This window comes from Lissotriton helveticus, chromosome 3_1 (genome assembly GCF_964261635.1).
Source record: "Lissotriton helveticus chromosome 3_1, aLisHel1.1, whole genome shotgun sequence".
Lineage (NCBI taxonomy): Eukaryota > Metazoa > Chordata > Amphibia > Caudata > Salamandridae > Lissotriton > Lissotriton helveticus.
This window is the reverse complement of record NC_136061.1, coordinates 821,395,638-821,408,253: the sequence shown is the minus strand read 5'-3', so window position 1 is coordinate 821,408,253 and position 12,616 is coordinate 821,395,638. Positions and strand designations below refer to the sequence as shown.

General features: G+C 42.2%; 1 protein-coding gene across 1 annotated transcript in view; it reads left to right on the top strand.

The window, feature by feature from the left end:
• The window catches only part of CSMD2 (CUB and Sushi multiple domains 2), a 607,842-nt gene that overhangs the window by 363,826 nt on the left and 231,400 nt on the right, over window positions 1-12,616 (top strand). The window contains exons 30-35 of the mRNA XM_078683053.1: window positions 3,673-3,797; window positions 5,186-5,282; window positions 6,507-6,611; window positions 9,232-9,350; window positions 10,382-10,451; window positions 11,559-11,675. Of these exons, the coding sequence (XP_078539179.1) occupies window positions 3,673-3,797; window positions 5,186-5,282; window positions 6,507-6,611; window positions 9,232-9,350; window positions 10,382-10,451; window positions 11,559-11,675 (633 nt within the window). The remainder of the gene's footprint in view (window positions 1-3,672; window positions 3,798-5,185; window positions 5,283-6,506; window positions 6,612-9,231; window positions 9,351-10,381; window positions 10,452-11,558; window positions 11,676-12,616) is intronic.

Here is a 12,616-nt window from a genome sequence, read left to right as displayed (position 1 = left end):
GCAGTGTGTTCCATAGTGTGGGTCCAGTGTGAGCCAGTGCACGGCCACCTTGCTTGGTTTTCTTAACTCTAGGTACCTTCAGTAGTTGCTGATTGCTGGAACGCAAAGAGCGTCCTGGGATATAGGGCTGAAAGATGTCAGTAAAATACATGGGGCCCATCCCTGTTAGGCTCTTGTGTATAGTACACAGGGTCTTGAACTGAACTCGCTTCTTCACAGGAAGCCAGTGTAGATGAGTCAGTAGGGGGCAGGATGGTGTCCTTGGTGGGACATTCATGACAATCCTTGCTGCAGTATTTTGAATAACCTGCAATTTCTTGATTTGCTCCTCGTTGGCTCCAAGGAGCAAACCATTGCAGTAGTCTACCCTACTGATAACAAGAGCCTGCACCAGAGTTTTTCTGTGGTGGTCCGGTAGATAGGGGAAGACACGTCTTAACATCCCGATAGCCCGGAAACAGGTGCCGGCTACTTGATTGACGTGATCCTTGAAAGTAAGTTGTTGGTCAAATAATACTCCTAAGTTTTTGACCTTGCTATTAGGGGTGGGGACAGGACCTAGTTCTTGGGGCCACCAGTCCGATGACCAAAGTGCCGTCGCTTGACCGAACAACATAACTTCGGTTTTCCCGACATTACACTGCAGACAGTTTGATGACATCCAGTCTGCAATGGCTCTCATGCCATCTGCAAAAGATTTTTTTATTGCAGGTGTAAGATTTTTAAAAGGAAAAAGGAGTTGGGTGTCGTCAGCGTACGACACAGGGGTGAACCCGAAAGATCTTGCTAGGTTGGCAAGGGGGGCCACATATATGTTAAAGAGTGTGGCGCTCAGACAGGAGCCCTGTGGCACTCCCTTATTGAGCTCCCTGTAGGTGGATTTATGGGAGCCCAGCCTAACCTCTTGGGAACGCCCGGACAGAAAGCTCTCCAACCACGCCAAAGCCTCTCCTTCTATTCCCACCTCCTTTAGGCGATGGAGAAGCACCTTGTGAGACACCGTATCAAAAGCGGCAGAGAGATCCAACAGCACCAGAATCATAGAGCAACCATCATCCAGTGCCATTTTGATGTTATTGGTCACTGTTTGAAGTGCTGATTCTGTGCTGTGGTTCGGCCTGAACCCGGATTGAGAATAGTCCAGGCCTTCCGTCGCTTCAAGATGTTGGGAGAGATAGGTGTTCACGTGCTTCTCCGTGATCTTGCCCAAGTAAGGTAGGAGAGAGATAGGACGTAGGTTGGAAAGGTCTGTCCAGGGAGATGATGCCTTTTTCCTTATCGGGTTCACCACTGCCTTTTTCCAATCTGCCGGGACCTGGCCTGTCCTGAGGGAGATGTTGACCATTTCAAGTATGTGGGGACCTAATAAAGGAATCAAAGGGCCAACCATTTTAGCTGGAACAAGGTCATTAGGGGATCCTGTTTTTATATGGTTGCAAAGAGTAAGGAGCTCTGTGTGGTCGATGGAAGGGAAAGACGTCAGAGAAGGTTTATTATATATAGTGGGGGTTGTGATTGAACAAGTTTTGGTGTTATTTTTGCTGATGTTGTTAGCTGCCACTATTCTATCATAGATGATGTTGATTTTGTCTTCAAAAAATAAGGAGATTTTGTCGCACAAATCCTGTGAAAAGTCATCAGAGCTTTCACATGCCGTAGGCTTTATGAAGTTTTGCAGAATATTAAAGAGTTCCTTAGAGCTGTTACCTGCTTCTGCTATTTGTTGTGTTAATTGTTGTTTTCTAGCCAACTTTATGTTTTTGTAGTATTCTGCTTGAACATTTAGAAAAAAAATTCGGCTGTTTTCGGATTTTGTTTTCCTCCAAGCTTTCTCAGCTCGTCGGCATTTTTGTTTCTCTGCTCTCAGTTCCTTCGTATACCATTTTTCTTGTTTTGACACTGGATGTTGTTTATGTCTTTTTAGGGGAGCTATAGTGTCGATGGCTTTTTTGATAGATTCATACGCATCATCGGTGCTGTGCCAGTTGCCTACATTTATTTATGTGTGTATGTGGCATGTTGGAGGTACTGGCTTTGAACCTTGGAGTGATTGTGTCTGTTCATTTTGTCCTGAGGTACGCTGTAATCTTAAATGGCCCCGTAATAGTTGTCTTGACAGTTCATGAATGAAGTGTGATAATTCCACATAGATATATAGTGTTCCAGATATGTATCTCATATTTATTTGTGGTGTTTCTGATACATAAGTTGTCATATTCACCATAGTCACTTGTGGCGTTCATAATTTTCACTTAAGGCATGTTTCATATATATTCCCTTGTGTTTTCGTACTCTCTTTTTGTTTCTTCGTGTTCACTTGCACTGTTTCTAATATTCATTCATGGCCGACCTCATATTCACTTGTGGTGTTCCTCATATTCACGTGAGACATTTTTCATATTCCCCTGTGCCATTTTTGAATTCTCTTGCGTGGTTCTTCATATATGATTATGGTGTTTCTAACATTGACTTGTAGTGTGCTTCATATTCGGTTGTGGTATTTTTCATATTCAGCTCTGGTGTTTCTCTTATTAACTTGCGATGGGCCTCATAGTCACTCGTGGCTTTCCTCATATTCAATCATGGCATTTTTCATATTAACCTGAGACAGCTTTCATACTCTTTTATTTGGTTCTTGGTGTTCAGTAGGCTGTACCTAATTCATGTTTAGGTTCTTCATATTCACTTACATTGATCCTCGTATTCGCGTGTGACATTCTTCAAATTCATATGTGGTGTTTCACATATCGCCGCAGGTGTTTCTCATACTCGCTCCTGGTGTTTCCCATATTCACTGCTAGCTTTCTTATTCACTTGTTGTAGTCCTTCTAGTCACTTCTGGTGCTCGCAGTCACTCATGTTGTGTCGCTCCTATCCAATGCCGGCATTCCTCGTAAACAAGTGTGTCATGTCTCAGATTATTTTATGAAGTTTCACATATTCACTGTGGCATTGCTTAGATTCAGTTTTGTTTTTCTTTTTGTTTCCTTGTGGTGTTTCTCAGTTTTACTTAGTTGTTATTTGTGTTCACTTGTGATGCTCCTGTTAATCCACTTGTGGCATTCCTGAAACTCAAGTGTGGTGTTCCCAGTATAAAAGTGCTGTACTTGTCAGTTTCCTGTAGGATTCCTCGTTCTAACGTATGGCGATCTTTGTCATTTTTGGTGCTAAATTGTGTGTTATGGAAAACAGGGCATGGATCATTGGAGGGTGATTGTAAGAGGTCACTTACAGTTTGTTGACAGCTATTGGACATATCTTTTGTGAGGTTACTTTGTGGATACAGCTGGTACAGGGCGGGTTGGGGAGCATTGGGAAGGAGTCAGAGGGGATGTGATTTATAATAGCTCTTAATCTACATTGTGAACTTTTATGCTTGTCACTTATGAGTTGCTAATATCCCTGTGTGATAAACCTTGTAGGCATATCTGTTTAACAATGTGTTGGGGAATAGAAGGAGGGGATCAACTTCTGATGATTGCGACTGGTGGTATATATCATTTTGCTAATTGGTGTTCCTCATGTTCCCTTGCACAGTTTGTTTTAACCACTGGTCGCTTGTAGCACATTTTGAAGCATGGGGTTTATCTGGACCAATTGTCCACTTCTGGATCCAAGTTTCATGTTTTGAGGCCTTTTGATTAAATGATAGTCTTTTCTTTGCCGTTTCAGTGCCTTGCGGAGGGAATCTGACAGAGCGCAAAGGGACTATCCTCTCTCCTGGCTTTCCAGAGCCCTACTTGAACAGCCTGAACTGTGTGTGGAAGATTACAGTCCCTGAGGGTGCCGGAATACAGGTATTTGCAAATGTACTATTAAGTCTGCTTTTGGAAGAGTGCATGCTTTTGCAAGCCAGGTGGCATTTGATTACTCCATTAAAGTCCATCAAATCCAACCCCTGCACTCTAATGGAATGGTTTTGAAGGCATTTGATTGAGACATGCTGAGAGCATTTAAATATGTCAGCAGATCTTACAGTTTCTCGAAAGGGAGCCATCTGAGTTCAAGAGTCTCTTTGCTAGGCTTGTTAAACATAAAAGAGATATTGCCTTGTAATCTGCATTTTCTGCATGGTACTTATTTAGTGTACTTATGTACTTCTGAGACATCAAGAAGGTATAAATGCATTTTTCACATTGGAGAATTTCTCATATCTGTCACTCAGTCATTTTTTAATTTCTGATTGCTTCAAAAGGAGGGAAGTCTATGCTTGAAAGAAATCCAGAAATCCCCTAAATTCAGTCTGGCATCTCATTTGTGACTCGCAATAACTCCTTGTTTCACACCTGAATCCAACTTCTACATCTGCTTATGCCCCTCATTATTGAAATTCGTCCTTTTTATGATCCAAATCAACAGACCCCGTGCAGATCTTCACCTAATTTCTTCCCTACATGGCTCTCATATTTCTTATCTGCCACTCATAATCAGTTCTGCCTCAGTACCTTATTACACCTCATATTGTGTAGCTGAACCCAATGCCTTGCTCTATCAATACAGTTCAGTTCTCACCAGAAGTGATCTCATTCGAATGCACCTATGTAGGGAATTATTTAGCATCACTACTTAGCAGCAGTGGAGTTAGGTGAAAAGGGCCAGCTAGGAACATTAGGTAAGGCAGGATATGCTTACTCTGGCCTGATGAGAAACCCAAGCTTTTGTATTAGTACAAGGTGTTTGAGGCACGATTTTGTGGCTGGAGACCATCCAAGCAAGCTACCTTCTAGGAAGACATTAAGAAAAATGAATGCATGCGTCAGTCTCAGCCATTGGTAATTACTTTGGAATGAAATTCAGCCTACTGCATTTTTTACTCAATGTGCCGCTACAGACAGAAGCCAATCATGTGCACATCAGCCTGGGTCCTGCTCCACTGGGAGTGGTCTGTGGTTGTTTGTTTTCCCATTCAGAGAGAACATGATCTAGTAGTTCAACTTGACTGACATTTGGGGTGGGCCAAGACTGATTTCCACCTGTCTCTAATGGAAGATAAAAATGTATATGCAAAGGACTGGAATGTGACAAATTTATTTATGTAATAATGTATTAATGCTATGTAATTTGGAACTTAGGTTCCCAATTTTGGGTTGTTACCAAAGGCAGTGTTTACATTTTTCCAACTGTAACTATGACTGTTGGTCCTTCCATCCATGGACTCCATCTGACATTTCCTTTCTCTCCTTAGATTCAGGTTGTTAGTTTTGTTACCGAGCAAAACTGGGATTCACTTGAAGTTTTTGATGGAGCAGACAACACAATGAGCCTAATTGGAAGTTTCTCAGGTAAGGGTAAGAATCAATCATGCTAAAAACACAGGCGCTGATTTCTTACTTTAAAAAATATATATAAAGCACCTCTTAATGTGATCCAGCATATTGACCTTTCAGTTGCACATGAAACAACCATTGGCAATACCAATAGGTCACGCCTTTAAGACTTGTTGGCTTTGGTAATTTTTTTTGTGTCCCGAGACGGTGGAGCATAGCTAAAGAGTAATACAAAATAAAAACGGCCCTATGATGCATTTGTCCTCCTCATTTTGTAAGTGCGTGCAACACTCATTAGTATGCCTACAAACTGATAGAGGCCATCCAAGTTGGATTGGTAAATTACACATGTTAAAAGTCGTGCAAAAGCATCTTTTTCCTTTTTTTTGAGAGAAGGAGAAAGGAACACAGAGGTCTTGGGTGGGGAAGCAGCACAGAGGCTTGTGTGGAAAATGAAGCAACACAGAGACAGAGGCAACAAAGGGCGAGGAACAGAAGCAATTGAGAGGGCCTGGATAGGGTTAGCAATACAAAGTGAAGGTGAAGCAACATAGGTTAGAAAGAGGAACGTGGAGCACGGGGGAGGAGAACACAAGCAACAGGGGCACAATCACATGAGCGAATGCCTAACACAGAGGCATCAGTTGCAAACACACAAGTGAGAAAGTAACATAATTCGCGGTGGAGGGCAGAAATAGCAGCACATGACGGAGATGACTGGAAAAAACATGCACTCTAGTGGAGTGTGCTGCCAAAAAGGAAAAACTAGAGCTCCAAAAGAAAACACTGAAAGAGTAATGCATCCATTTCCAGGGGATGGACAAACACTAGAAAAGGAAGTAAAGCCCAAACAAGAAGATGCCTAAAAAGCAAGCAAATGAGAGTGACAGTAAAGCTAACCAATGGTAAGCAATGGGAGGGCTCTAAGCCAGTTGTAGGCTGGCAACCGGTCTTTTCACCATTAGACTGCTGCACTGTCTGGTAGGCGAGACCTAAAAAATGAAGCAATGGAATTTGTCAGCTTTGATGCAATACTTTATTTTTAATCGCCTGGTATCTTTGTACCTGAGTCTCTGCTGACCAAGGCACGACCCAAGGAAGGGAAAAGAAAGTAATTGTACATGAAAGTAATTGTAAAAGATAGTATTTGTATCAGACATTGTGCTTTCACGTTACCTTGACATTGTGACCAAAGACAGGATAAACAAGTATGATCTTCTCTGATCCATCCTTGTGTAGGAACCACAGTGCCTGCGTTGCTCAACAGTACGTCCAACAACCTATATCTGCATTTCTACTCAGACATCAGTGTGTCGGCTGCCGGATTCCACCTGGAGTATAAAAGTAAGGAGACAAGATGTACAGTCCTATGTTACGTTATGTTACATTCTCTGGTGGGTTATGATAAGATATGTTATGCTAGGTGAGTGCTTGCGTACTAGCGTACTAAGGTGCTCAAAGGCAATCAGATAACTAACTACATGCTAACGTGAAAAGTGTGTGTGTGTGTCTGTGTGTCGCTATGAAGTCTTTTATGTTCGTTCACCTCAGTGTATTTTTTTGGTGTTCCCTTATGTGTATGTAACCATCTCAGTGTTAAATTATTTATATTATGTTATCATTTATGCATGTTTGAAATGTCTTATTTTCGTTTGTGTAATGAATGTTTTCATACTGATGTGTTTTTCTACAAAGATAGGTTGATATTGTACTTGTTCTTCATTCGTTTTTTGATGTGAGCATATTAGGGACTTATGTGCAAGTGGACATGTCAATTATTCTTTTTTTGAGACACTCGTAGGGGGTTATTGTCTTCTATGATTCTTTTTCGTAGTAGTGGATTTCATGCAAAGGAACTCACCTCTTAATTGAGGTGTTAGCTGATGCTTTTTGTTGTATTTTTGACTGTACACTTGCAAAGGTTTTATATGCCTGTCCATGTATGCATGGATCGTGCACTGTTCCTTTGTAGAGATGACACTGCAAACCTAAATGCATATTGGGTCTGGTTTCCTACATGGGGTCCTTAGTTGTAGATGTTTCTCACAATATCTGTATGTAATTGCCAATGCTTTCCACATTCTGTGGCCAGGAACAGCAAATTGAAGCCGCCATTTGCAAAGAGACATGGGATGAGACTGGTTGCTTTTTATTATTCCTTTAAGGTATGAAAGGGCATTTTAATTAACATATTTCTACATGATAATATATTAATGAGTGTGTAATCGAGGCAGCTGCTGAAAGCTGATGGACATTTTTTGTGTTGGGGTGTTTGGCTTTAATGACTTTTTCGCTACTACTAAAGGGGTAACATGAAAACAGAGATTGAAGTAACAAAAATTCCGCAAACAATAGACTTATAAACATATACTACCAAGATATCTTAAATATATGAATATATCCCTACTAACTGTTGACATGCACCCATTCCCACCAGCGTGCCCTAACCAAAAATATGCAAAAATAGTAGATTTTCAGAATATTGAAGTTGATTTGTAGGAAAGTATTGCGTATGTGAAACTTTGCAAAAAGAACTGCAGCATCATGGGGGTCTTGCTAGAAGATGTACTATGGAGAGAGGTCTAGGGTTAGATATTCGCTGCACTCAATTCTTTAATTAAGCCCTCTATGGTGTTTTAAGTTTAAAAAAACATAATCTTTGAAACCTATGTGTCACAAAGTCAAAGATGTTGCTTAGTTACATTGGCAAACTCCTGCCAACATCTCCCTGATTCACTCTCTCGATTCCCTCTGCTTAGATTAGGGCTTCTACGAGTCCTCTTGGCAGCTGTAGCTTTCTTTGTGCTCTGAGAAGTCAGGAAGTTTCAGCCCAGCGTCTCATCTGAGCTATGTCTTCCATGTTTTGGTGTGAAAGTGGTGTACTAGCAACATTTTAGGCATGGATATATTTAGGTTTCAGAAATAGAGGAATGGGTTTTAAAATGTTAGGCATGGAATTATATGAATTGATCTCCTAAAATGGCAGCCGAAGATCTGAACATATTCTACAGCGTAAAGACGCTTGTGTTCTTTCAAACTACCTCTAGAGCACAGGCCTACACTACACGTACTCTACCATTCAGGAATCTACATCAGTAAGCTCGTGGCACATAGGCTACTCACTGTGGCCTGTAATATTTAAAGATACTTGGGCATCTAGGCTGCAATTTATCTGTAGAATCATTAGGACAAAGAGATGTTTGTTGAAAGGAAAGTAACATGGTTCTCTCTAAGACATGAGCTCGGTGCTGTGTTTCTCCTTTAGCTACACACATCCTATGCAGTGTGTTTAGCTGCAGCCTGCTTGCACTGCAGTCTGTCACCCTTGACCCTCCTCAGTTGCTGCCGGTGGGTTTGAGCAGGTACAAGGATGAGAACCTCCCAAAAAAAATGTTTCTTAGAGCCCTCCTTACTTTCTGTTCCTGCCTCCTTTGTGACTCCTTACTCAAAGAATAGCTGGAGTGGTGCCAGGGTACCAAGGCGCAAGGAGGGGGGTGCAGCTGCTACTCTTAGCTCCCCTTTAGTGGCATTGCACAATGTCTAGTTCTGCTTTGTGCCTCTACATGCATGCATGCCCAGGCCTCTCCTCCATCTTTGCCCTGTATCTTAGTAGAGCAATTTATTTTTCCTAGCATCACCGCTGCTCCCGGAGAGAGGCATTTCTTACAGTTTAGTGCTGACTGGCAGGATGCTGGGGTGGGAGATCTTTAAAGTAACAAGAAGTGGATCTTGTCCCCCGAGAAGCATCCCCCTCCAAAGCCTGGGGCCAACTATGAATCATAGACCCTGCTTTGATGCTGTCTGGGCTTTGATGTTGCGCCTAGCATTCCCCGCGTTCTCGTTGGCGTTCTGCCTCCGCCTTGGTCTCTAGATATTCAGCCAGAGATCCCAGGGAGCTGACTACCTGCCCCGTGTAGGAATCACTCTGCTTTGCATTCATACCATTCTGTCTTGTCTTTTCCAGCGGTCGGCTTGTCCAGCTGCCCGGAGCCTGCGGTGCCCAGCAGCGGTCTCAAGAACGGAGAACGGTACCTGGTGAATGATGTAGTGTCCTTCCAGTGTGAGCCGGGCTATACACTGCAGGTATATATCCTTCCAAACACAAGGGAAAACATTACCATATTAGTAAGGCCTGTTAGAAACTTCTATAGAACTATAGGTCAAGAATAGCACTACAAGATCTCCCCATTCAGACAACAGATACGATACCAGCAGCAGTACTAAAAGCTGCACCAACACACAGGAAAAGAACATCACAGGCAGCAACAGAGTAATTTCAGTCAGTATCATTAGATCAGCTTCCTTCACAAATAGAACAAGTATATAATATAGCCAAAAGCAGTAACTGTAGCTCTCTCTCTCTCTCTCTCTCTCTCTCTCTCTCTCTCTCTCACACACACACACTCACACACACACACACACACACACACACACTAACGAACAGCACAGACAGCTGTTGTGCAAGTCTCCCTGACATTCACAGAACTACCACAGATTGGGGTGCAGCAGTGCAAAGTTACTTCAATCACAAATCAGATTCCACACAAGAGAGTGGTGCAAGGTCCTTCATATTCACTCTGCAGCAGCACTTCACATTTTTCTTACAGGGACCACATTGGCTCTGCCTGATATATTACAGACTCTGGGCCGCATTTATGAGGCATTCCTATCCTTTTCCCCTGCACCGGTGCACAATGGGCCATGCACCAACGCAGGCACAATTTCACTATGGTGCAAGGGTGTCTGCGTTGCGGGGCTGATTGATTTTTTTCAGGAAGGGACACCTTCCTGCACAAAATCACCCAATTATGTCGATTTCCCTTTTCTATATGTGCTGCAGAATGCAGCACACATACAAAAAAGAAAGCAGGAAGAGAAATTAAAACATTTCTGCTCGTTGAGCCTCCCTAACGTCACCTCTGGGGTGCACCAAAACTCTTGAATCTCCTCTGGGCCTGTCTATATTTGGAGGATAATACGGTTGATGGTATAAGCCGTTCAGTAGTGCAGCCTTACTGTCTACCCTTAGGCAGGTGCATACATTTAATAGGCAACACCTGGTGGCTTACTGCTCTCTTAAGTGTTCGTAATTATTCTTTTTCTGTACCTCACAGGGCCATTCACACATTTCCTGTATGCCTGGGACTGTGCGTCGCTGGAATTACCCTCCACCATTATGCATTGGTAGGAACTGTGAACTCCTAATGAACACAGACTTTACTAAAAGTGTCTTTCGTCTGCCACTGTGTGCCCAGATCTTCTTATACACATTCTGTTACCCTAAAATAATTGCCTTATGACCCATCTATCACCCAAGCTGTCATGAAGAAAAATGTTACTTTGGTCCAAGATCCTTAATAAAGGATACTTAATGTAATTCTGATCAGGTTTCATTTAGTGGTGCACAAAACTATAATTTCACATGAAACATTTTGTAAAGTTATCAAGGTTGTTTACCATCATAAAACTTTGTCTGTGAAAATACTGCAACAAATGTTTTGTGGCAGAATTTTCAAGCAAAATGTTCTCCCCACCCCCAAAGTGGCGTTGCTGGCGTTGCTTCCTGTAAGGCCTAAATGTGCTGATTTATTCGAAAAATATATTTATAAAAACATTATAATCTGAATTTGAAGAGGTGGCAACCCACATGCGTTCCTGGTATTTTTGTCTTCACAGGCAATACAAATTTTCCCCGTTGAAAAAATAATTTAAACATTGACCTTCTCACGCCCTGACAAGCCTGCCTGCCTCCATTATCGGAAAAACGAAATAAATATTAGAAAGTGCTCTTGGTGAATACATTTAATGGCTGAGAAACGTTTGTAGATTAATGGGATTAGTACTTTTAATTCTAGATAACACGAATGGAGGAGAAAGTGATACCCACCTTAAAAATAAACCAAAAGCATGGAAGTAAAATCAAGGGATTAATAACTGTGATTTGACAAAACTGTGAAGGACACACACATTTTATTTTTCATTAGAAGTTAAACACAATCATTTCAGTTGAAATTGGTGCTTATTTTAACTATACAAATCATATTGTTACTGGCAATTAAACAAATTAGAGTGATTTTTTTATTGTAATCAAAAATGTATAATATAATGTAAGGTTTGAACAAGAATTAGAATGTATCTGTGTGTGTGGGCGTGAGGTGACTAAAAATTTGCCATTTCAGTTACAGTTGGATTTCCTATGTCCACATGGTAGAGACATTAAAAGAGGGAAGCACTCAGTGTTCATGGCTTTCGATAATCCCTAGTAAGTGTGTCTTGCCTTTTCCTCTACAGCACAGTGTGGCGGCGTCACCACTGAGATGGAAGGAGTTATCCTTAGCCCTGGGTTCCCTGGAAACTACCCCAGCAATATGGACTGCACATGGACCATCTCCCTGCCCGTGGGCTTTGGTAAGACTCTTGATTGATTACTGTTAGACATGGGAGTCTCAAGTTGGCAGTGGTATGCTCTCTGTCCAGGGTAAGGGAGTTACACATCCAAGAGAACCCCTTCTCACCCACTTGATAGCTTGGCACGAGAAGTCAGGCTTATATCAGAGGCAATGTGTAAAGCAGTTGTACATAAAATACACAGTATCACAGTTATAACACTACAAATGGACACTGCACCCATTTAGAAAAATAGCGAATCTTTATTTAAACCAAACAAGACCAAAATGACAAAAATCTAACATACATAAGCAAAGATATATTTTTAAAAGTTTAAGCTATTCAGTCTATAAGTGCGTTGATTTTAGTACAAAGTGCATTTGATGCGTCAAAATCTGAGATGAAAAACAGCTGCAATGGAGGGAGGCATCATAAAACACAAGCGATGTGTTGAGTGGAGAGGTGTGGCTCACTGGTTAGAGGTGGCAGACCTGTAAGCAGAGAATGGCCCGGGACCAGGGTTCAATTCCCGACGTGGCAGGGTCTTGGACCAGGGTCAACGGACTCAATAATTCTCGCCTCAGTGCCTACTCTAACCAGGGAACACACTCGGTAACTCTGGGCATTAAGCTTGCCTCATCTCTACAACGGCCCCCCACAGACACCGGGGATGCCTGGTTTCACCCTGGAGATACCCAGAAAGGGACCATCTCACAGGGAAAACCAGGACGGTTCCCCAGCAGTCTACAGTGCCAGGACACTGGGGTAGAGTAACAGTGCGCTTTACAAGTATCCCACATTTATTTATTTATTTGATTCTTGAGTCCCAGGGGAATGGAGGTGTCACTTTTGCTGCACACAGGAGAAGTGTTGCACAAATTCCTTACTGCGATGAGAAGCAATGCGTCGAATTCAGAATGCGACTTCTTACTGCGGTGCAATGCACTTGAAACTTGGTGCAC